General features: G+C 41.9%; 1 protein-coding gene across 2 annotated transcripts in view; it reads left to right on the forward strand.

Moving 5' to 3' along the window:
• Positions 1 to 567: 567 nt before the first annotated feature.
• LOC308090021 (H-2 class II histocompatibility antigen, E-S beta chain-like) overlaps positions 568 to 26995 on the forward strand; it is a 71212-nt gene continuing 44784 nt past the window's right edge. The window contains exons 1-6 of one of the 2 annotated variants that reach the window (XM_080435049.1): positions 568 to 580; positions 675 to 733; positions 4546 to 4644; positions 10026 to 10127; positions 18536 to 18594; positions 25938 to 26021. In XM_080435049.1, the coding sequence (XP_080291175.1) occupies positions 25955 to 26021 (67 nt within the window). In that variant the 5' untranslated portion in view covers positions 568 to 580; positions 675 to 733; positions 4546 to 4644; ... (1 more) ...; positions 18536 to 18594; positions 25938 to 25954. Of the gene's footprint in view, positions 581 to 674; positions 734 to 4545; positions 4645 to 10025; positions 10128 to 18535; positions 18595 to 25838; positions 26022 to 26995 lie in introns of those variants that run through there. The other variant, XM_080435048.1, reaches the window with a different exon arrangement.

Raw genomic sequence — 26995 nt, forward strand, 5'->3', positions numbered from 1 at the left:
GGGATATTAATTGTATGTAATGCTAACTAAATGTTTCAACTCCTACAATGCCAAGTGCTTAAGTTGTCAGGGTGAGGGGTCCCCATTTCAAATGTCATTATTTTGGGGGTCACGTCTGAAAAGTTTCTGAATCTGTAGTGCCACATTTTCTCATTCTTCTCCTGCCCAGTAGGCGGCGCGCCTGCTCATTGGAGTCAAACGCAACTTCCTTGAAATGCCAGACAAGAAGAAGAACAACAAAGCAGGGTTGCCATGTCTGCTTATTATAAGTAAGGTTTCTTGTAAATATTGAAAGTTGCGGCGAGTTGCGTTTTTTTGTGCCAGGGACCCCCGCACCACATTTGTGTTGTTAAAATGTTTCAAAGATAATAACAGATCTAGCAGATCTACAAGCTCACAGTCACAACGTGTTGCGAGCTTGTAGATTGGCTCTTTTCAAATAGGCTAGATAGATCATATAGGTTTAAAGTGCTCATGAGGCCTGCTTTTGGGCTTGTTTTCCTATACCTGGTTGCTTATTTCTCTCACAAAGCCTGGCAACACTGCTCTAGTGCCACAATGCAGTAGTGAAAACAGCATGGTGTGTTGACTGACTGTTGTTGACACTTTAAAATACCATAGATTTATATCAAAGTAAAATGCAAAGAAAAGTAAAACGTGTCGTTTCTAAACAGTGTCGTCGTTAAGCAGCAGGAGGACGTTTGTTAGCAGCTCAACCACTGAAACACAGCAGGTATAAAGATCAACTCATTCAGGTTGTTTTGCATCTATGTTAGCCATGAGAGTTCCTGCTTTAGAGTGGTGTTCGATTTGTTTTACATTTACAACTCTCACATGTACATAAACGTTCACATTTCAAATATAAAGTGCTGACCCATGAGCCACGGATGTTACAAGTTGATCCGTTCCGCGATAAGTACCCGTATCTCCCGTATTGTTCAATAAAAAGCATTTTAATCCGATCGCCGGCCATTTTCTCCAAATTTTCTCCGATGCTTTCAACCATGCGACACTAACGGTTGGGAGGAGTATTGCACTCTGATGATCGGATTAAAATGCTTTTTATTGAACAATACGGGAGATACGGGTACTTATCGCGGAACGGATCAACTTGTAACATCCGTGGCTCAGGGGTATAAAGCACTTCTGAACGTTTATGTACATGTGAGAGTTGGCAATGTAAAAACATCGAACACCACTCTAAACCAGGAACTCTCGGTTCCATGACTGTCATGTTTCAGGGCTACCTCCATAGCAGCAGCAATACATGTATGATTTTGTTGTTGTTCACGTCACTATTGTCATGGTAACCCTATAGTTACATCAATGCTACATTACATTACATTACAGTCATTTAGCAGACGCTTTTAGCTACATCATTACAGTGGATAATCTCCATAATAAGCAATGAGGTGCAAAGCTAACTTATCCTGTAAACCAGTGGTTCTCAAACTTGTTCATGTCAAGGAAATGCCAAATTGACACTTATTACCCCGCGGACCCCCTTTTGAAAAGATAAGCCGGAGACCCCAATAAGAGAAGGTTTTTACGGCTCTCTAGCAGTGATTCTCAACCATTTTAATTTCAAGGACCCCCAGTTTGACATGCATTAAGCTACGGACCCCCATTTAATGGCATTTATACCTCTGGGACCCCGATTCATATTGTAAAATCAACGTTAATTTAACTCTGAGCGTGTACAAACCATTTGGTTCCATTTGTACACTCTCAGAGTTACAGACCCATAAGGGTCCATTTGGTTCCTGTCCATCATTTAGCTGGGGACCCCCTGGAACCCCCTCAAGTACCCCTGGGGGTCCCCGGACCCCACTTTAAGAACCACTGCTGTAAACCACCAGTAGTATCTTTACTCTGTCAGACAGAGTCTGTCTGTAATGTTAATGTGATTGTCAAGTGAAGTTAGAGCTCCATGTCTTCATGCACCTTGAATCCTTATACCAACTAAACATCTGTCATGCTGTATTGTGTCAGACCTAGAATGACCGTCCAGGTAATGCATGGCATTGGAAATGATCTGACAGTTTAGCTCCAAACTCACCTGTCTGCTGTTATTATCAATTGACAAAGGTTTTCTCCTTAATTTTCAAATTATATAGTGTGTAAACTTTATTGTTACATCACAAGTTTACAAAAACGGCAAACACGCAGTGGGAATATTAATTCAGCTCTAAATGCTGAAAAGGAAAAAAAATCGGTTGAATTTGCATCATGTCTATAATCTGCATACAAGCAATAGATCGTTTGACATATAATAGGCCTATATTTTTTTTATATATGTGTTGACAAATGTTGGGCACATACATATTTTATTTGAGGTTTGGCACTATTGTAATAGATTTTTCATGAAGAATAATGCATTCTAATGACATACCAAAGCTTTGGTCCTATGTGTAAGTCTGCCTTCGAGCAGACGTGAGAAAGAGCGAGCCTCCCGCAAAACTACTAACATGGGAAGTTACGAAATTCCTTTACGTAAAAATTATGGGCGTAAACAGTGATAGTGAATCGGGGCCCAATGTGTCTCATCGGGATGCATCATTATTCAATACCTTGTAGATCTGCTATTTTCAGATCACCTACGTATATAAATTAGGTTTAAACTGGTTACATTGATTTTGATGCTATACATTTTGCTGGGGGTCCGCGAAACTGCCTCTCACATGAGCGGACCACTTTAAATAAATCCCCAAACCCTGAAATACCACTAGGGATGGGACCATATGAACATTTCATGTCACGAGTATTGTGACCAAAATAATTGCGATTCACGATATTATCACGATAACAAAAAATGCTTTAAAACACTTAAAATGCCACTTTTGTTAACCACTTGAACCCCAGCATCCCTAGTCTGGGGTGGAACATTTGCCAAAAATAGCGGATCTACAAGCTCACAATGCGACGCGTTGTGAGCTTGTAGATCTGCTATTTTTGGCAAAGAGATTTAGAGAGTGAAAAAAAGACTGTATCAAGTACGTCCTTTACAGGTGCGTTTTACCAATCCTACAGGGTTTAAGTGGTACCGGATATGCAGCTCGGCAAAGCTGAATTGATCCCAGTGTATGACGGAGGACAATTTCACCATAAATTAAAATCTCTGCGATAGGATTATTGTGAGCGTTTTTTATCAGGATAAACGATAATAAGGATTATGGTCCCATCCCTAAATACCACATGATTCTGTGGCGTTCAACGTTAAACATTGGACTTCCAATCCCAGCATCTAGTCTGGATGGAATCCCTCTCCCGCCATTGTTTATTTATCTAATCTAAAATGTGTCACATTATTTTATTAGGGTTAAGGTTAGGTTCAGGACCACTCGGCCCACTTGGTGAGAACAGACTACAGCCATTAAAGGGATTCTAGGCAACTTCAGAGATCAAAAAAAGAAAAAAACTGTTGTCAAACAACGCCCCTCCACTCCCCCCCCCCCCCCCCCCCCTCCTCATCAGCAGTTCATTTCCCCGACCACCAGGGGGTGACGCAGGGGGGACTTCTGAACGGGCCATGCCGAAAATAGGTTGTTTTATTCGGATACAATGCGTGTCACTGCCCGCCCCTGCCGGTTCTCTGTATTTTTATTTTTAAATAGGCTCTGACATGATTAATTGACCACATATATGACGTTAAACAACTAAATTCTATCCAAACGATATCTTAAAAGTAAATTCCGTGCCTCAAAAAATAAGTTTTCAAGTTTTAAAACCCAAACAAAAAATTGCGCATAGACAAGATGGCTGCCGCTCATTTTTGGTCGGGTGCACTCAGGCTGGACTCGGTTCCATTCGGTTTCACTTGAACTCGCCACCTGATTGGCCAACCTTCGCTGTCAATCACAGAACATTGAGCGAGGACGCTGATAGGACAGTTCACACGGACACGGACACGCACATGCGTGCGTTTCATTTACGTCCCGGACAGAGCTGGATACCCGGATGTCAAAACATAAATAGTAGGGAAAATACGGATTTCAGAAAGAGGACTGTGTTTCAATGCAGGAAAACACCCCAGCATCATTACATAGTGGCTGATAGAGGGGAAAAAATGCAATATATATATATATAAATATTTTAAAATTTAGGCTTAAAGTTACTTAGAATCCCTTTAAGTTAGGAAGAGGAAGTAGTTAGGCAAATAACAGTTACAACGTCGGAGGCGCGCCGACTAGTGGACTTGAGTAACAAGAGGCAATGAGACGCAGTGGTTAGGGGCGAAGCAGTTCCGCGTGCGTCAAAGAAGGGGGCGTTGCCAAGTTACTACGATCGGGTAGGAAAACGACACACGTGGGGGTGGTCATGTAGGAGGAGGGGAGGGACTTGGTCAGGTGGGTGGTGGTAAGGTGCCAACCAGGTATACTGGATGAACTGGTGGGTTTTGTCCACATACAAATAACATTTTAACACTTACTGTACAATTTTTGGAAAAACATTCTTCCTCATATATTAATAATACCCAATGATCACCTTTTTAGGGGAAGTAGAACCATGGAACCCTAAAGTCCTTATTCAATTCCTTCATTTCAGACAAGTGTGTGGAGTCCAGACTAAAGGTGAAGATGAACTCTCCAGACTCAGCCAGTGCCATTTCTATTAAACAGGAACCTGAAGACCATCCATACCTCAGTACGTTTAATGTTCTCTCTCTCTTTCTTAAATATTTGTTCTGTTCTGTTGTAGAGCTGTCGCAATATGAACATTTTACTATGCAATAGTCATGACGAAATATATGATAATATCCCAATGATTAAAGATGATTAAACAAATTGGCCATGTTGCCTTGTGGTGCACACACCATAGGCACCGGAAGGGGGGTCAGAAGGGCCTAGCAATCGGCTTGTCGATCTCGCCGACCGCTGGTCTTTTTTTATTATTTTTTTAATCCCCGACCAGCTCTGGTCTAGCACCCCACTGTTCCCATTGTGTTGCACAGTGGTTGTTGTGTATTGGCTGCATGCTTGCCTCTCGCCGCAATGACCGTTCTGTTACTGGCTACGTGTGCAGTTGCTCTCTCAACTCGATAAACTAGGAGCCAGACAAGCTAATACTCAACAAATCTCTGTTCTTTACGTATTCTCCCTTTGGGTGTGAAAGAAGCAGATGCCCGTGGGGCTCGGGCTGCAAGAATCAAGTGCTGCTATGATAGACTGACTGACCAGGGATCAGATTACTGCAGCGCAAATCTACATAAACGTTCAGATATCAAATATAAAGTGCTAACCCCCGAGCCACGGATGTAACAAGTTGAGGCGCAAATGGTCTAAGTACCTGTATCTGCCGTATTGTTCAATAAAAATCTTTTTTTCTTTCTTTTTTTATCCCACGATTTTGTAACCCTATTTTTTACACCCAGTGCCAATTGTCTATGTAATCCTGGGCACTACCTTCCCTCTGCCAACCTAGGGAGGCCAGGGCCGAGCTCATGCCTCCTCATGGATTAAAGTTCTCCGTCGTGGCGACGGATTTCCGTCGTGAGGATTTTTTTAGGGGTCATTTATGAGATCTGTGCAGATCTGCAAAAAAAAAAAAAAAGTGGGTGGGGGGGTATGTGTATATGCCCGCGGTGTCAATGACATGACCGAAGTCATCAAAATGTAGCCTACTTGCTATTCAAAATGATCTCCAAATTACAAAGCATCCACCATCCCATAGAATTAAAAAATAATCCATCACCAGCGATAAATATCAGCTGCTCAGAGTGCTGCGCTGGTGCTGCGTCACAACCCCTGTAACCCGACACCGTGTTTAGCCCTCAGCTATATACTTAGCTGTGTGGCGGTGTCGTGCGCGGTAAATAGCAGACCTACAAGCTCACAACAGGTCACGAACGGTACGCGTTGTGAGCTTGTAGATCTGCTATGTTTACGGCATGCATTAAGTGCTCCATTCCCAACGCTCACAACGCATCACGAACGGGACGCGTTGTGAGCTTGTAGATCTGCTATTTTTACGGCATGAAATGTTAGTTGTTTGTGCTCCGTTCATTCTGACTTAAAGTAGCACGGATTTACCGCTGAAGTTATGGATTTTACTCTGTATGGATGGTGGCAGTGTCCAAACGATGAAATCACAGGAACAATGGAATACACTGTTGTTTTAACCACCACGTAACAGGTAGGATATAATTATTTGTTGCAGGGAAGGGAGCAGTAATTGACAATAAACGTATGCTTAGCTTACGTTCACTTGCATTAAAATAAGCAGCGGAACAATTGCTATGTTTGCCAATCAGAGAGGATTTATTTGTCACTCACAAAAGTCACCCATACAGGTGTCAATGCAAAAACTCTGGGCGGTGTTTCATTTGTGACGGTATCATGATTGGTTTTCAAGGCAGGAGGCGGGGAGGTTTATCCACCATGCATTGCACTGTTGTGTTTATACTCCCACCTGTGGTAGCGCCATACCGGTCAGTCGAGCATAAATCATGGAGGCGTTGGTTGTGAATGAAGGCTCTGATGTGACTGTCATTGACAGCACAGTAAAAAATTAATGGAGGTGGGCTTGGCTGAACGAAAAAGTTGGGACGGGAAAGCCGTTCAGGTCTTGGTGTAAAAAGCAGAGGGAACCGGGAGCATGTTTCTGTAGTGTGTGTAATAAAAAGCTGCTGTACGGCTCCAATGGAAAAAAGGCCCTTTTCCGACATAATAATGAACCGGGTCACAGAGCTGCTGTTAGTGCACTGCAACACACTACAGTGCTACCGGGTGCAACAACAACATGCGAGGATGCACGTGAATCAATGACCGATCGTGTTTGCAATCTTAAGGTGCGTATCTGCACATTTATTGCAGAATGTAGCCTTCAGTAGTCATTTGAACCATTATGCACCTTGCATGAGGGAGAGGAAAGGTTGCAAGTGAGAACCTCAGACATGCAAAAGTGTAACTTTTCAGCTACAGTCACCTTTTTGAACCCAAATAGGGCAATTGTGTGACACCTGACACGAAAGAAAACAACATGTTGTCACCTTTTTCACCTCGGGGCTGTTTGCATGCCTGGAACCTAAGTCAATTACAAGAGAGACAGTTAGACCCATTGGTTTGTCAGCTCAAATTACTAACATGTTAATACCTTTTTAGTGGAGAATGTTTAACCTTTCTTCTCTGTTTTAGGGTTCCCCTATTATCACCTTTACTTGTATTAATAATGTATTAATAATGTATTAAAAAAAGAACAAAATCAAGCATTAATTAACAAGCAGCTTTATTCAAATTCACTGAAAAAAAACAAAGCACAAATGCTATTCATTTTTTCTGTTTTTTTGCAACAAAAGCAAAAGCCTGAAGCTTGGCTACACCAGACATCCTTTTCAGTTTTTTTCCCTCTGTCTGTGAGATGGCTGGCATTGCTTTTAACTGCAGGAGTAGAGGAGACTTCTGCTTCAGGAGCTGTACTTTTAAGTACAGGAGTAGAGGAGGAGGCTCTGGCTGCAGGAGCTGTGCTTGAAAGTGCAGGAGTAGAGGAGGTGGTTCTGGCTGCAGGAGCTGTGCTTCTTACTGCAGGAGTAGAGGAGGAGGAGGTTCTGGCTGCAGGAGCTGTGCTTGAAAGTGCAGGAGTAGAGGAGGAGGTTCTGGCTGCAGGAGCTGTGCTTCTTACTGCAGGAGTAGAGGAGGAGGGTCTGGCTGCAGGAGCTGTGCTTCTTACTGGAGCCAGACCCTCCTCCTCTACTCCTGCAGTAAGAAGCACAGCTCCTGCAGCCAGAACCTCCTCCTCCTCTACTCCTGCAGTAAGAAACACAGCTCCTGGAGCCAGACCCTCCTCCTCTACTCCTGCAGTAAGAAGCACAGCTCCTGCAGCCAGAACCTCCTCCTCCTCTACTCCTGCAGTAAGAAGCACAGCTCCTGCAGCCAGACCCTCCTCCTCTACTCCTGCAGTAAGAAGCACAGCTCCTGCAGCCAGAACCTCCTCCTCCTCTACTCCTGCAGTAAGAAACACAGCTCCTGGAGCCAGACCCTCCTCCTCTACTCCTGCAGTAAGAAGCACAGCTCCTGCAGCCAGAACCTCCTCCTCCTCTACTCCTGCAGTAAGAAGCACAGCTCCTGCAGCCAGAACCACCTCCTCTACTCCTGCACTTTCAAGCACAGCTCCTGCAGCCAGAGCCTCCTCCTCTACTCCTGTACTTAAAAGTTCAGCTCCTGAAGCAGAAGTCTCCTCTACTCCTGTACTTAAAAGTACAGCTCCTGAAGCAGAAGTCTCCTCTACTCCTGCAGTTAAAAGCAATGCCAGCCCTCTCACAGACAGAGAGGGAAAAAAACTGAAAAGGATGTCTGGTGTAGCCAAGCTTCAGGCTTTTGCTTTTGTTGCAAAAAAACAGAAAAAATTAATAGCATTTGTGCTTTGTTTTTTTTCAGTGAATTTGAATAAAGCTGCTTGTTAATTAATGCTTTATTTTGTTCTTTTTTTAATACATTATTAATACAAGTAAAGGTGATAATAGGGGAACCCTAAAACAGAGAAGAAAGGTTAAACATTCTCCACTAAAAAGGTATTAACATGTTAGTAATTTGAGCTGACAAACCAATGGGTCTAACTGTCTCTCTTGTAATTGACTTAGGTTCTCACTTGCAACCTTTCCTCTCCCTCATGCAAGGTGCATAATGGTTCAAATGACTACTGAAGGCTACATTGGTGTGCACTGTGTTATACATTTTATTGTCTTATTACACCGACTTTTATTCCTGTAAAAGGGTTATTCCCTGTCTTATTCTAGGACAGGGGTAAATTATAGTGATGGGCATATCGATACTTGTATCGATATATCGATCGATTGTCTGAATATCGTTTGGTATCGATACTTTAAAAAAAAATCGATACTTTTTCATGTACTTCGTTTCCGGTTTACGCCCATTTCCGGTCCCGTTTCCGGTTTGATTCTGTTTCCGGTTCCTGTACTTCCGTTTCCGGTTTGTGGCCATTTCCGGTCCCGTTTCCGGTTTGATTCTGTTTCCGGTTCCGGTATCGGTATCGGAAAATCGCCCCCAAAAATATCGGTATCGAATTGAAGAAATGTGGTATCGGCCCATCACTATAAACCGATGCAAGGTTCGGGGGTATCCCCTTTCACAACGTCCCCCCCCCCCCCCCCGGTCTGACAATGATTTTCAGGCACCCCCCCCCCCCCCCCCCCCAATCTAAAAAACCTTTTCAGTCTTGGGATTTTTTCTGGCTTTAATCCCTGCCTCCTTCAATGCATGAGAGCCAACTGACCTTCTTGTCACCTGACAGGGGAGAGGTTCCCTGGTTGGACGTAGCGCGTGGAAGGAACACGTTATTCCAACCAGTTCCTTTCCCCTCCATCAGGCGCCCCGGCTGGCCAGGGGGAGGCAGTATAGTGACCAGGATTGCTGCATTTTTTTGTGAGGGTACCTACCCTAGGAGACACAGGGAGAACATGCAAACTCCACACAGAAAGAAAATAAAAAGCTTTTTAATCCGATCGCCGGCCATTGTCTCCGAATTCTCTTTGATGCTTTCAACTATGCAACACTACTGGTTGGGAGGTGTATTGCACTCTGATACATTACAAAAAAAAAAAATAGAAAATGGCCGCCGATCGGATTAAAATGCTTTTTATTGAACAATACGGAAGATACAGGTACTTAGACCTTTTGCGCCTCAACTTGTTACATCCGTGGCTCGGGGGTCAGCACTTTATACATATATATATTATTATTTTTTTTAGTTTTTTACTATTCTTTTAAAAACACATGATTGGCATGTTGCACCATAGTGGGAAAACACGTGAAACACGTGCATGGCACTCAATGATTTAAGACCATTATTTGCATCGCAGGAAACCATCTTTTGACACATTCTTCCTTGTGTAATCCTAAATTACGAAGGATTTCCTCCCTATATGAATCCTATAATCTTTGCTCCCAAGATTCATATGTTGGAGAGTTGGGCTATGCCATTTTGCCCTTGCCTTCTGCAAATATTATTGTTATTTTGAGACCATTAAGGTCTTCAGTTAACAAAGTTATTTTTCAATTGCTTCATTTCAGACCAGTGTGTGGAGTCCAGACTGCAGGTGAAGATGAACTCTCCAGACTCAGCCAGGGACATTTCTATTAAACAGGAGGAACCTGAAGACCACCCACACCTCAGTAAGTTTCATATACTCTCTCTTTGCTGAAATTAACTGATCTACAAGATCTCTAGCTTGTAGATCAGCTATTTTAGGTAAAGAGATTTGGTGTAGAGGGTACATAGCCAATTGTCTGTGAGATAAGTGGGTTATTGATCTGAGTCTAATGATCTTTACATCCCGATAAAGAAGAAGAAAAAACAGTTATATACAGTATATGGACAATCAAAATCAGTTGGAAATATAACTTTTTGATGTGGTGTCATAATTAAACTTAATGTTGACATGGCACACTGACTATCAAGAAAATTAAAACATGGCACTCATGTCAAAAAGGATGCCGTCCCCTGGCCTATAGACCAATTATTTGTTTACTAACATTGAGACTGGACGCACAGGTGATTGTTTCATGCAATCAATTCCCAACCTGTTGTTTTGGGGTGCGCTGGTTTCAGCACACCCCAACCCCCTCTTGTGTGTTGGCTAGTGAGGCGCGTCCTAGCGAGACCTGACAGAATGGGTTTCATTGCGTGCATACTGGTTGCACGCATACTGGTTCTTATCAGTGTAACATCGTCTGTTAAGGGGTCTATACATTCAACCGCAACTTTAAGTGGCAAGTTTCAAGTAGGCAAGTATAGAGAAAACATTGGTATAGCGTGAAGTTGAGCGGAGATGGCCAACAGTGTAGTGTGGAGTTGGAACGGTGGCATTGGTCTAAAGCAGTGACACTGGTGTTTCGCGGGCCAGAAACCGTCAAATCTGGCCCGCGATGTGATTTTAGAAAACGCCATTTAATACTACCTTTTTAAAGGAAAAAAAACTAGAGAGAAAAAAAAGAAATAAAAAAAGGCTGCCGCCTACCAGCCTCAGTGTCTGAATACTGGACAAACTTGTTCTGTGAGAACCATGACCAAGCCGTGAAGCCACGGCCAAGGTCATTAGCATACAGAGGACCATCACCATTCAACTCTACCTGGAGAGAACGCTTTTTCAACAGCATCACAAATCCGGTAAAACACCGTTGTATGGAGAAGTATATGACAGTTGCGTCTCTCATCTGGAGGAGTAGAGAGAGCGGCTGCATTCCTCCCCGCACCCCCACCCCCCCCCCCCCACTTTGTAACCAGTGTTGCTGTTCCCATCTTGAAAACTAGAATCCATTTGTCAGAGGGTGTGACATTAGTAGGATAACCAGCGATAGTTAAGAGTCTGCGCAGGGCAAAATAATTAACACCAGGTGTGTGTGTGTGTGTGTGTGTGTGTGTGTGTGTGTGTGTGTGTGTGTGTGTGTGTGTGTGTGTGTGTGTGTGTGTGTGTGTGTGTGTGTGTGTGTGTGTGTGTGTGTGTGTGTGTTCTGAAATGAAACTGAAAGTAACATAACTTCTCCAAAAGGAAGGAATGTTAGGTCTAATATTATTGATGCATTTTGGCTGTGTGCAATAATGCAACTGCAGACATTATATTGCCTTTTGGCTATTCAATGTTAGTTTTAATTTCTTGAAATCATATTTATTTATTTTTGCAATAATTCAACTGTATAGCATGCTAAGGTTTTGAGACATATTGTATTATATTACTACACAATAGTAAATAAATAATTCTAAAAATATGTTTTAAATAACTGATCTATGGATTATAGTTATGATACGTTTTGCCATAATCATGTAGCTCTACAACAGAGGCATAGCCATGACAACAATGGTACAAAATAATATTTAAGAAAATGTATATATATATTTTTTAAATAATCATTTTCAGCCATTTGGCCAAGTGTTTCCTATATTCGGTATTCGGTTTCGGCCAAGAATTTGATATACTGTAGTTATAGCAGTGACTGAGGTGTAGTGGAGTAGAAGTAAAAGTACTGGAAATACTCTAGTACAGTAAAAAAAATACCTCAAATATTTACTTAAGTACTGATCTACGTAGTTAGTGGCAGTGTCTGAGACAACAGATGCTGACTGAATGCATGTGAGCGCGCATGCAGGGGAGGGTGATCATTGGCACACTGACATAAGTGTGAGAGTTTTTTTTTTCTTTTAAAATTAAATATTCAAAAAAGGTGTAGTCAGTTAAATTAAGTCTCCTCACATCTATATACAAATTACATCCTGCACATCATTCTACATTCATTCAAACTGATAACTCTGACTGGGGAGGCAGTCTGGGTGATAGGTGGGTCAATGAGTCTAATGTTTGTTATGTATAGCCTATGGACAATCAAAATCAGGTGGAAATACGTCATTTTGGTGTGGTGTCATACTTAAACTTAAGGCACACTGACTATCAAGAAGAAAAAAACATGGCACTTCATGTCGAAAAGGTTGCCGACCCCTGTTCTACATGGACAAAGGAAGAATAGAGTTACATTTTAGAAATCCATTGTTCAATATCATGTTATTGTTCTGCTCCTAGACATCCTGCACCTTGTTGTGTGTAAAGAGGAGGATTCTTCTGAACAGGAGAGGAGCCCCAGTCTGCTCCACGAGAAACCAGAGCCTTCACACATTAAAGAGGAACAGGAGGAGCTACTTCAAAGACCAGAGGAGCCTGATGGATCAATGTTGACATTACTAGCAGTGAAAAGTGAAATTGATGAAGACATCTCTTCACACTGTTCTGAAGTTGAAGTTGAGCTTGAATCTGACACTGAAGGCACTGAAGACAGTGATGATTGGGGTGAGACAAGTGGAGGTGTCCACACTGGAGAAAAACCATTCCAGTGTAAACTGTGTAACAAGAGTTTCAGTGAGTCACGTTACCTGAAGAGACACCAGCGTGTCCACACTGGAGAAAAAACATTCCAGTGTAAACTGTGTAACAAGAGTTTCAGTGTGTCAGGTGCCCTGAAGAGACACCAGCTTGTCCACAATGGGGAAAAACCATTCCAGTGTAAACATTGTGACAAGAGTTTCACTCAGTTAGGTCACCTGAAGTCACACCAGGTTGTCCACACTGGAGAAAAACCATTCCAGTGTAAACTGTGTAACAAGAGTTTCAGTGAGTCAAGTAACCTGAAGAGACACCAGCGTGTCCACAATGGGGAAAAACCATTCCAGTGTAAACATTGTGACAAGAGTTTCACTCAGTTAGGTCACCTGAAGTCACACCAGCGTATCCACACTGGAGAAAAACCTTTCCAGTGTAAACATTGTGACAAGAGTTTCAGTCAGTCATCTGACCTGAAGAGACACCAGCGTGTCCACACTGGAGAAAAACCATTCCAGTGTAAACTGTGTAACAAGAGTTTCAGTCAGTTATCTGTACTGAAGAGACACCAGTGTGTTCACACTGGAGGACAAAACATTCCAGTGTGAACATTGTGACAAGAGTTTCAGTGCGTCATTTTCTCTTAAGCAACACCAGCATATCAACACTGGAGAAAAAACATTCCAGTGTGAACATTGTGACAAGAGTTTCACTCAGTCAGGTAGGCTGAACATGTGACAAGAGTTTCACTCAGTCAGGTAGGCTGAACATTGTGACAAGAGTTTCACTCAGTCAGGTTGGCTGAACATTGTGACAAGAGTTTCACTCAGTCAGGTAGGCTGAACATTGTGACAAGAGTTTCACTCTCAGGTAGGCTGAAGACACACCAGCGTGTCCACACTGGAGAAAAACCATTCCAGTGTGAACATTTTGACAAGAGTTTCACTCAGTCATGTGACTTGAAGACACACCAGCGTACAGGGGCGTGCTTAAGGAGGCCCTTGGCAAACCCCAGTATGAGGCCCCTGGGTCGGGACCCATATGTGGGTCGCGGACCAATTTTTCAAGTTTTTACAAGTTATATTCATAGTGAATTGTTATGAAATTAAATAATATCACTCTTTCTTTCTCTCCAATGGTGGCATTCAGTTATAAAGCATTGTTTTTCAGTCTGTTGTCTCAGTCCCTGCTCTAAGAAAAAAAATCTCATGGGGCCCCCTTGTGACAAGTGTTTCACTCAGTCAGGTGACCTGAAGAGACACCAGCGTATCCACACTGGAGAAAAGCCTCTCCACTGTCGAGTGTCAACATTGTGACAAGAGATTCAATCACCCAGGTTACTTTAATATACATAAGCTTATTCACACCAAAAGGATCAAATTGACCCTACTAGAGTCTTCGTTTTTTAGTCACACCTAAGGTCTTCGGGTAAATTTGACTCATTGAGTGCCAGAATTAATTAATGAATTAAATCAGCCAGTGCCAGAGCATTTTACCAACCTTTCAAGAGCCACAGAACATATTGCTCCAGGACGATCGACACACAGAGTGTCGGTTGTTACAAGTTGATCCGTTCCGCGATAAGTACCCGTATCTCCCGTATTGTTCAATAAAAAGCATTTTAATCCTATCATTAGAGTGCAATACACCTCCCAACCATTAGTGTTGCATGGTTGAAAGCTATGGAGAAAATGGCCGGTGATCGGATTAAAATGCTTTTTATTGAACAATACGGGAGATACGGGTACTTATTGCGGAACGGATCAACTTGTAACATCCGTGGCTCGGGGGTAAGCACTTTATATTTGAAATATGAACGTTTATGTACATGTGAGAGTTGGCAATGTAAAAAAATCAAACACCACTCTAAACCAGGAACTCTCGGCTCCATGACGCTTGTATACACAAATCCACGGAGCGCTGCCCTGCGCGCAGCCATTGCTGCGGTGTCAACGCTCCGCGGACGCGACGCCGCAGCAATGGCCGCCTACAGGCAGCTACAGGCAGCGCGTCTGTGGATTCGTCTATACAAGCGTCATGTGAACCATGTGAATAATAGCATATTGGGCAATAACCCCCTTTTGAAGATCCTTGGAGACGCTGCTGTGCCAGAAGCGCTTCCATTAAAACGCCATAAAAATAAAGGCAGGAGGATAATAATAATAATAATAATGGGCCTGGCATTAAAACAATGGTAATAGGTAAACATCGACAAGTCGACTAGTCGACTACCACTGGGGCAAATTAGTCGACCAGTAAAAATCTCTAGTCGTGAAAGCCCTACTCCGATACCGAGAGGGCACAAATACATGGACCACGTCACTGTGTATAGTTTAACCAGCAAACAAAATAAGTCTCCGATCGGCATTTGAGGAACAATTCCCTCATAATATGGGGTCGTGGTATGAAGACGTTTGAGAACCCCTGCTTTAGAGACATTCTCCAGCTCTTTTGTTTTCTTCTTTTAAATCCTCACATTCATTTGTTTTAAAGGGATATTTTCACTTAAAAAAAAAAAAAAAAAATGTATCGTCTACTCAGGCTTTTGTGAGCCTCCCAGACAGTTTTTAAGTTGCTTGATTCAGTATTTAGATATTTGATATTCATTTTATCAGACACGCCCACCTATACAAACCCTCCCAAAAGCCTGAGTAGACGATAAAATGACCCAACGTTTTTTTTAAAGTGAAATATCCCTTCAAGTGTTAACGCTAACAATTATATAGGCTGTCCGGCAGAAACCAGTAAACTCCATTTTGACGCTTTTGCATGTTTTTCCATAAATCAGGGCCATTGAACACCCTTTACGTCTGTGTGTTGGTAAAAAAAATATTAAACCAACGAAAAGCATTTTAAAGCACTTCTGACAAAAACCAGCTAACTCCATTGGATCCTCAAATATTCTGTTAAACCAGCAAAGTCCACCGGAGTTAGCTGGTTTTGCTGACTCCAGGCTCCACCCCCCTTTTGACCTCCAACCTCATTGTGAGCTTGGAGTTCCATTCAGCTGTGTGTGTGTGTGTGTGTGTGTGTGTGTGTGTGTGTGTGTGTGTGTGTGTGTGTGTGTGTGTGTGTGTGTGTGTGTGTGTGTGTGTGTGTGTGTGTGTGTGTGTGTGTGTGTGTGTGTGTGTGTTGGCATGGGAGGGTGTAATGGTGAGTTTGTGCCCAGGGCCCGTAGTCATGTTAATCCGTACATGGTATTGAGACTGAGAAGAAAATTGCTTGACTGATTCTTTAATGGTCTGCTTCTTGTTAATCATGTCCTGTCCTTGCTTGTGCCCTGTCTCAGGGAGACTCCGGTGGTCCCCTGGTGTGTGAGAAGGACAACATGTGGACCCTGGTCGGCATCGTGTCCTGGGGCAGCAGCCGATGCTTCCACCTCCGTGCCCGGCGTCTACTCCCGCGTGGCCCAGTTCAGCAGCTGGGTGGACCAAAACACTTTTTTTTAGATCAAGCAAGACTATAACCAGGGGTCATCAATATGTCCGTACACAGACAAATGTGTCCGTGGCAAAGACTTGGTCTCAGTGTTGATTTCGTCGACTAAAATTATGACGAAAAGTGTTGGTCGATTACCTTTTTTCACTGACGAAAACTAAATAAAAACGAAATAAAAACTAAGCTACGACGACTAAAACTATTACTAAATATATTGACAATTTCTTCAACAAATGAAAACTAGACTAAAATGTTAGTGAGGGATCTAGTGGAGAAGAGATCCAGTAGAACTAAAAGACAAGTCATTTCATGTTTGGTTGAGCTCGGGTGTTGCTCTCGGGTGTTTATGCAACCAAGTGTAAAATCAGCCATTACGACGCCATCAAGGCACCGCCAACATACATTTTAGTCCACTAAGTCAACTGTAGATTTAGTCGACTGTAATCTTATGATATTTAGTCGACTAAAACTAGACAAAATCTAAAACATGTCAGATGACTAAAATATGAGGAATTTTATTCAAAAGACTATGACTAAAACTAAATCAAAATTTGCTGTCAAAATCAACACTGCTTGGCCTTGTCCGTGGCAATTTTGTATTTACACACCATTATAATGTTCTTATTTAGTTTTCTTCAGAATATGTATGACTCTGATTTACTATGACACTATGTATGGGACATTAGGAGTCCTACTAGTACTAGTGGTTCTTAAATGTTTTATTTGCAAGGACCACCATACGGGTCCATTTGGTTCCATTTGTACACTCTCAGAGTTACAGACCTGGCTGTTATATGGTCATTCAGGGCTAGCTCTTTATGTGTTTCTGGTAATATTATTGTCCACTCATTTTGTAAAATGGAATTTTGACCAAAATGTCCACCAGAGATATACCTCGTCCACCATCCATCCTGAAAACTTGACCTCATAGCTTTTTAGATGTTGAGATGCTGAATTTCAATTAATAAACATGTCAAAACCTCTTTAAAAGTAGTTGTTTTTGTTGTGGTTGTGTATTAATAACATGTCCAAAATAGGACTGCTGGACACGACCATCCACAGGTTGAACTTCAATGTTAATGTTAATGCCATTTTAATACATTCTCAATGTGCTCCTGTGTGATAGCCCACAGCTTGATAAACCTGGTTTAATGACTGGTTCTCACTGATAACGACCCCCCCCTCCGGGGACCACCAGTGGTCCTTGGGGGGTAGCCTACCAGCGGGGGGCCCCCCGGCAAAATTAGTTAACATAGCGTCACAATCATTTTAACCACTTAGCTTTGGCTATTCAAAAATTGCAGATATACATGCTCATTGCACGGCACCGAGTGCCGTGCTATGAGCATGTAGATCTGCTATTTTTGAAAAATCTTGAGCATATAATATATATAATATTTATATTTATAAGCGAACATTTTTAACTCAAATCTTTGCTTCTGGGGGTCCCTGGCACAAAACATTTTCAGATGGGGGTCCGCGGCCAAATGTATATCAATTTAGGGGTCCTTGGCATGAAAAAGGTTGAGACCCACTTTTGTTCAGTAACAGGTGTCTCTCTCCAGCTCTCTATTAAATAGAAGATAGCTACATTTTCAGGTTGGGATACTAATTGTATGTAATGCTAACTAAATGCCTCAACTCCTACAATGCCAAGTGCTTAAGTTGTCAGGGTGAGGGGTCCCCATTTCAAATGTCATTATCTTGGGGGTCACGTCTGAAAAGTTTGGGAATCTGTAGTGCCACATTTTCTTATTCTTCTCCTGCCCAGTAGGCGGCGCGCCTGCTCATTGGAGTCGGACGCAACTTCCTTGAAATGCCAGACAAGAAGAACAACAAATCAGGGTTGCCATGTCTGCTTATTATAAGTAAGGTTTCTTGTAAATATTAAAAGTTGCGGCGAGTTGCGTTTTTTGTGCCAGGGACCCCCCGCACGGCCGCACCAGATTTGTGTTGTTAAAAATGTTTAAAGATAATAGCAGATCTAGCAGATCTACAAGCTCACAGTCACAACGTGTTGTGAGGCTCTTTTCAAATAGGCTAGAATCTAGATAGATCTCATAGGTTTAAAGTGCTCATGTGGCCTGCTTTTGGACTTATTTTCCTATACCTGGTTGCTTATTTCTCTCACAAAACCTGGCAACACTGCTCTAGTGCCACAATGCAGTAGTGAAAACAGCATGGTGTGTTGACTGACTGTTGTTGACACTTTAAAATACCATAGATTTATATCAAAGTCAAATGCAAAGAAAAGTAAAACGTGTCGTTTCTAAACAGTGTCGTCGTTAAGCAGCAGGAGGACGTTTGTTAGCAGCTCAACCACTGAAACACAGCAGGTATAAAGATCAACTCATTCAGGTTGTTTTGCATCTATGTTAGCCATGAGAGTTCCTGCTTTAGAGTGGTGTTCGATTTGTTTTACATTTACAACTCTCACATGTACATAAACGTTTAACGTTTAAATAATATCACTCTTTCTTTCTCTCCAATGGTGGCATTCAGTTATAAAGCATTGTTTTTCAGTCTGTTGTCTCAGTCACTGCTCTAAGAAAACAAAACTCATGGGGCCCCCTTGTGACAAGAGTTTCACTCAGTCAGGTGACCTGAAGAGACACCAGCGTATCCACGCTGGAGAAAAGCCTTTCCACTGTCGAGTGTCAACATTGTGACAAGAGATTCAATCACCCAGGTTACTTTAAAATACATCAGCTTATTCACACCAAAAGGATCAAATTGACCCTCCTAGAGTCTTCGTTTTTTAGTCACACCTAAGGTCTTCGGGTAAATTTGACTCATTGAGTGCCAGAATTAATTAATGAATTAAATCAGCCAGTGCCAGAGCATTTTTACCAACCTTTCAAGAGCCACAGAACATATTGCTCCAGGACGATCGACACACAGAGTGTCGGTTGTTACAAGTTGATCCGTTCCGCGATAAGTACCCGTATCTCCCGTATTGTTCAATAAAAAGCATTTTAATCCTATCATTAGAGTGCAATACACCTCCCAACCATTAGTGTTGCATGGTTGAAAGTTATGGAGAAAATGGCCGGTGATCGGATTAAAATGCTTTTTATTGAACAATACGGGAGATACAGGTACTTATTGCGGAACGGATCAACTTGTAACATCCGTGGCTCGGGGGTAAGCACTTTATATTTGAAATATGAACGTTTATGTACATGTGAGAGTTGGCAATGTAAAACAATCGAACACCACTCTAAACCAGGAACTCTCTGCTCCATGACACTTGTATACACGAATCCACGGAGCGCTGCCCTGCGCGCAGCCATTGCTGCGGTGTCAACGCTCTGCGGATGCGACGCCGCAGCAATGGCCGCCTACAGGCAGCGCGTCTGTGGATTCGTCTATACGAGCGTCATGTGAACCATCTGAATAATAGCATATTGGGCAATAACCCCCTTTTGAAGATCCTTGGAGACGCTGCTGTGCTGCTGTGCCAGAAGCGCTTCCATTAAAACGCCATAAAAATAAAGGCAGGAGGATAATAATAATAGTAATGGTCCTGGCATTAAAACAATGGTAATAGGTAAACATCGACTAGTCGACTAGTCGACTACCACTGGGGCAAATTAGTCGACCAGTAAAAATCTCTAGTCGTGAAAGCCCTACTCTGATACCGAGAGAGCACAAATACATGGACCACGTGAATACAAGAAGACTCACTCCAAAACCAACTCACCCCAACTCAAAAAGGAAAACTCACCCCGGAGCTAGGAACACTCACCCCGGGGGGTGGGTAAACTCACCCCAGGACCTGAGAAAACTCACTCCGGAACACTCACCCCGGGGGTAGGAAAACTCACCCCGGGGGTAGGAAAACTCACCCCAGAAAAACTCAATGGTGTAAAGTACAGTGAGTTTTTGTTTTGTGGGTGGGTTTAACTTTTCCCCTCTACACCAAGTCTGTATGTTTAAAAAAGGCACATCTACCGGCTTGTGAGCTTTCCTTTTTCACAGAATGCTTTCATAATGAGACATGTTTAATCCATACTGGATTAAATTCTTTCTTTGAAGGTATAGAATTACCAAATTATGTCGTTCAATGATATTTTTGTGTTTTATTGTCATCATTGTCCATGTAGACAGGAGGCAAGATTATATTGATTTCAGCAGAAAAGCCCAAAACTTGTAGAAACACTGCTCTAAATATCAGGTTTACACATAAGCTACAAGTTGCTGTTCACCATAACACAACACAAGAGGTCAAATGTAGGAATAGATCAGTTTATTTGACAAAAGAGGCAGTGTAAAACAACAGGTCAGAACACAGTTACTGTTTGCCAGGGTTGTGTCCAAACTTTTGGCCTGTACCGTAATATATACATAGACATACATACATACATACATACATACATACATACATACATACATACATACATACATACATACAGTACATACACACACTCACTCTCTCTCACACACACTCACTGTCTCTTTCTCTCTCTCTCTCTCTCACACACACACACACACACACACACACACACACACACACACACACACACACACACACACACACACACACAAAGAGTAAGGCATCAAAATATACCAAAAGTAATATTTCTAAAAACTAAAGTTCTCAAACAATGCATGTGTGCAATGCAATGTTCTATAATGTTATCATTTATACCAGCAAAGTAGTAGGTAACTAAATATCCTAGGTAAAAATAGGGAAAAGTGTTTAATGCATGTTTTACAATAGTGAAATGTATATCTAATAGTAACTAAAGTTCAATAATGCTTACCAAAAGCTTTTCTCACAAATGTGTTCACACAGAAAACAAAACATTATACCTGTGTTTTACCTTCACTGGAGTTTTTCTTCATTTTTCTTTGTTAAGGGCGCGCTCCCACCAAGAGTTGGCTGGCCGCTGTTTGCAGAATCTGCCAATGCATTGTCAATGCAAATACGTTGATTCACGCAAGAGCAGATTTTTCCGCTAGTCGCGCAGACCTTGCGTTTATCTGCTCTCCGCGACTAAGCATAAAACTGCTGGAGGCAGGCGCTGATTTTCCCCCTCTGTCCAATTGGGTGAGTCGAAGGCGGACGGTCTCAAGACTCAGGAAGCAACATGGTGCTCAAGGCTCAAGGCAGCAGCCGATGCGGGCTACGGGGAGGCTCCTGAAAGTGAGTGACAGGCGCGACACTCCCGTTTTTTAGAATCCGCTGGCTGCAAAAAAACTGTGGCCGCGCACAACCTGCGTTTAACAGCGGCCAGCCAACTCTTGGTGGGAGCGCGCCCTAAGTTAGTATTTGTTTGCATTATAAACACATTGATTATAAACACATTGGAATGTTCACTTTTCTGATGAAATCTACCTTGTATTTAAAGCACTTTAATTAGCTAAATATAATTGAACAACATAATTTGGTAATTCTATACCTTCAAAGAAAGATTTTTTCTTTTTTCTTTTTTTTTTAAAACCATTTTTCACCATCACATTATGAAAGCATTCTGTGAAAATGGAAAGCTCACAAAGTTAAAAACCATTGGGGTGAGTTTTCCACAAAGTTAAAACCCATTGGGGTGAGTTTTCCACAAAGTTAAAAACCATTGGGGTGAGTTTTCCACAAAGTTAAAAACCATTGGGGTGAGTTTTCCGGAGTGAGTTTTCTCAGGTCCTGGGGTGAGTTTTCCTACCCCCCAAAATCTTGGGGGTGAGTTTTCCTACCCTGTGGGGTGAGTTTCCCGGAGTGAGTTTTCCTAGCAATGGGGTGAGTTGGTTTTGGAGTGAGTCTTCTTGATACCCTCCATCCCGGGTCCACCACAGCTTAAAACGTGTGCCAATAGGCCTTACGCTAGATCACATATTTTAATAGCTTTTTTAACGTTTTTTTTTTGGTGAGATCTGACGTTTATAGTGACAGAACACTATGTAAAAAAAAAACTAAAACAAAAAACTAAGTCTTCTGTTTTTTTTGTTTTTTTTTAAGCTATTAAAATACGCGATCTAACACAAGGCCTATTGGCGCACGTTTGAAGCTGTGGTGGACTCAGGATGGAGTTATGAAATGTTTCTACTGTACCATTCATCCTAACATATAACGTCATAGAAAAGGTAAAAAAAAACCTTAGTCCAAAATTCCCCTTTAAGGCTTCTGTGAAAGTTACAGGTACATTACATGTCACTCTGTAACAATAATCTATGTTACTTTGGTGTAACTTGGCTTCCTCCTCACTCTAGAAGGGTATCTTTTTGGCTCAGGTTTAGCTTCAACTGCCTGTGGTTGGCTACTCTCTTCAGCCTCATTGACTGGAACCTGGTCACTTTCTGGAGTTACATTCTGCCTAGTGTTGGCCCTGTGCTCCACCTTCAGATCACCATCATCATCATCATCAGGTGCAATGTTAGTCTGAGTCTGTTGCTCTACACCAGTTTAGAAACAAACTTGGCTAATCTATGTTTCTGCACTTTCCTGCTGTCAGGAAAATAGACAATAAAAAAAAGAAAATAGAAAATATTTATTATTATTATTATTATTATTATTATTATTATTATTATTATTATTATTATTATTATTCCAGTGTGTTACTGCTCTATACATTATATTAACCACTTTCTACCTGCTGTCCCTATTTTGAGCATAGGGGGAAAAATGTCACAAATAAAAAAAATGTGAAAACACTAAACACACGTGAGCTTGTATATCAGCTATTTGTGGTTAACATGTGTAGTCGGGCAGAAACCTCTTATCTCCATATTTTAACTTTGTGAGTTTTTTCCTAAATTAATGCCCTACTTGATCATGCAGCGTCACACAAAAGCATCAAAAGTAGCAGATCTACAAGCTCGAAACGTGGTGCGAAGCGACACATTTTGACCTTGTAGATCTACTACTTTTGATATTTTCGAATTTGAATCCTGAAAAGTAACAGTTCTGGACATATGAGGTTTCTACCCGACAGAGACGATGTAGTATACACACCTTTTGTGAGTAATTAACTATAAGGTCCAATTGGACTGTAACATCTTATGCAATTAATCTTATGGAATGATGCTGAATGCTGAATCCACTATATGAGGTGCATGGAAATACCTTTTATTGTACAATTTTAAACCACCACTTATTAGCAACTTAGGCTCTAATGCCATGACAGCGATTCCCTGGTTCGATTCCCAGACCAGCTCGACCATTGCTCTTTGTCACTCCCTTACTTTCTCCCCCACCTTGACTGTCTCTACACTGACCTATCCAAATGAAGCAGAAATGCCCGAAAAGATAAACATTTAAATTTGAATGCATTTTACTATTTGAATATCCGGATCTGCAGACCCAGTCCGGGTTTCTTCCTAATAAATAATAGTAAAATCAACAGGAAGTTGAAATTTTTATTTAAAAAACAAACAGTACTGGGTTTGATGATGTTCCATATTGTCTAAAACAGCTTTGTTTGTGTTCGTGTACGTGCTAAAAGAGTGACTTTGAGAGATGTTTTGAATTATCACTTTCTAATCAATGGCGCAATTATTTTTGATTTCTTGTCCACCTTTGGAGTTACATCATAGCAAGGTAAATACACAACCCAAACCTCTACCAAAGTGGTCTTGCCCTTTAATTGATAGAAGCTTCTAGATCATGTGACAACAATCTCTCTCTCTCTCTCTCTCTCTCTCTCTCTCTCTCTCTCTCTCTCTCTCTCTCTCTCTCAATCAGGAAGTGAAATTAATGTTCGGGGAGTTTCCGGTGGGACGCTTCAACACCACACACACACACACACACACACACACACACACACACACACACACACACACACACACACACACACACACACACACACACACACACACACACACACACACACACACACACACACAAACAGTGTGTTTTGCGTGTGTGTCTGTCTGTCTGTCTGTCTGTTTCAACTTTTAACATCAGATTTAAAGTGTCCTTATTGCCATGAGCAACACGTTGACAAAACAAACAATAAATAAATACATGATTATTTACAGTATGTGAGGTTGTTGACATCAACATGTCTCTCTAGTAACTGGTGATGATTAATAAAAGAATAATTCTGATTGGCTGCTGAGTGAATCAGGAAGTGAAATTCAAGTTTGAGTTCAACCGCACGCACGCACGCACGCACACACACACACACACACACGCACACGCACACGCACACACACACACACCTCTCATGTGACACTTTGATCACATGACCAGTGTGTTTTTAAAGACATTAGATGGTTTCAGCAGTGAGATGTAATGAGGCTTGGATTGATGTTTAATGAACATGAACAGCATTTTACCAGCAACGCTGAACACACACACACACACACACACACACACACACACACACACACACACACACACACACACACACACACACACACACACACACACACACACACACACACACACACACACACACACACACACACACCATCAGTGAGATGTAATGAGGCTTGGATTAGAGGAGCGTCTGTGAGTTCAGTTAACAGAGGTTCCCGGTTTGATTCCTGACTCCTCCTGGCTTCATGTTGAAGTGTCCTTGAGCAAGGCACTGAACCCCTAACTGCTTCTGATGAGCAGGTTGGAGGAAAGCCTGGTATTCATTCTAAAACTGAGCCCTGTGATCCGGTTTACAAAAAGGGGGAGGGGGGGAGGAATCGTGTTCCGGTGGTTGGTTCCGGTTGGTGTCGCATTGTTTTTGTTCCCCACATAATGTGAATCAGTTTGTTTAGTCAGGCTACGAGTTAGAATAAAAGATGAACATACCAAACCAGTGGGTGGATTTTTTTTTTGTGCAGCTCCATCGTTTTAGCTATTTTCAGAAAGAGAAAGAAAAGAAGACGGGGGACGGGGGGGCAAGGAGAGAATAAAAGATGAATTAAACAAAGATATTTACATACTGTATGTACATGAGGAGACATAAGGTGCATAAGGTACAGTATGTACATGAGGAGACATAAGGTGCATAAGGTACAGTATGTACATGAGGAGACATAAGGTACAGTACGTAGCCTACATGAGGAGACATAAGGTGTATAAGGTACTGTATGTACATGAGGAGACATAAGGTGCATAAGGTACAGTATGTACATGAGGAGACATAAGGTGCATAAGGTACAGTATGTACATGAGGAGACATAAGGTGCATAAGGTACAGTATGTACATGAGGAGACATAAGGTGCATAAGGTACAGTATGTACATGAGGAGACATAAGGTGCATAAGGTACAGTATGTACATGAGGAGACATAAGGTACAGTATGTACATGAGGTTAGACATAAGGTACAGTATGTACATGAAGTTAGACATAAGGTGCATAAGGTACAGTATGTACATGAGGAGACATAAGGTGCATAAGGTACAGTATGTACATGAGGTTAGACATAAGGTGCATAAGGTACAGTATGTACATGAGGAGACATAAGGTGCATAAGCAGCAGCTATATACCATATATGATTATGTGCAATAATACAGACTGTCGTCTTTCTGGAAACAGATGATGTAACATATTATCTTTAATCTGATTGGCTGATTCTTCTGAACTAAAGAACGAGTCCTCCTTCATTCTCTTTCAGACTCCAGAACTTCTCTTTCAGTAAACATCTGTTTATTCTGATCTGTTTATTCTGATCTGTTTATTCTCATCTGTTTATTCTCATCTGTTTATTCTCATCTGTTTATTCTCATCTATTGAATTCAGTTCAGTTTTGATCAGTGATGATGAAGATTACAGCCACCCTCCTCATCCTCTCCTCTGTACTTCATGTCAAAGCGATCCCAGGAAGTAAGTACATTATATTTATGTTATTATATAATATATACATTTATATCTACTGTTATTATATAAAACCAAATATGAACAATGCACAATACAAACAAATGACATGCGCACGCACGCACGCACGCACTCACACACACACACACACACACACGCACGCACACACACAACACACACACACACACACACACACACACACACACACACACACACACACACACACACACACACACACACACACACACACACACACACACACCCTCCTTTTACTACCTGTCAGGCCCGCTGACAGGCGGGGCTAAAGGGGGGGGGGCGCCGGCAGAGACATCGCAAACTTCTTCACATATAATTAATTTAATTTATATTTGTGTGGTGGTGGACTGGTGGAAATGCGCGCTGCGTGCGTCGCGACGTGACTGTGTGTGTGTGCGCTGCTGCGCATCTGATCAGAGAGAGAGAGAGAGAGAGAGAGAGAGAGAGAGAGAGAGAGAGAGAGAGAGAGAGAGAGAGAGAGGGGGGGGGGGTTGCCGGGTCAAATCTATGAAAAAAGCAAAAATTTGCGCTTACAGGATTGATTGATTGATTGAATATTTTAAAAGGTCAGTCCAAAAAAGTCCTTGTGGTCTTGTTTCCATTGAGGTCCTTGGTATTCAATTCATAAACATATAATATTCATAGACCGGCTTGCTTATTGCTCTCACAGAATATGGCAACACTAGAAGTTACAAGTCACGGGGAGAAAAGTAAACAAAACATTGTGTGGATTTATGATGAGACAGAAAACAGCATGTTTTCAACTAGAAATGATGAATTTAGGAGATGTTTGGAAAGTTAGGGACAGCTATTGTGAGTACAGAATGTTTAATGTGCAGAAGTGGCTGCCGTATATCAAATTTGTATAAAAACCTTTTGAAAATAGCAGATCTACAAGCTCTGTGAGCTTGGAGATCTCTGTGAGCTGTAGATCTCATTCCTATATA

The sequence above is a fragment of the Gymnoscopelus braueri genome (genome assembly GCF_963280865.1).
Source record: "Gymnoscopelus braueri genome assembly, chromosome: 1".
Classification (NCBI taxonomy): Eukaryota; Metazoa; Chordata; class Actinopteri; order Myctophiformes; family Myctophidae; genus Gymnoscopelus; species Gymnoscopelus braueri.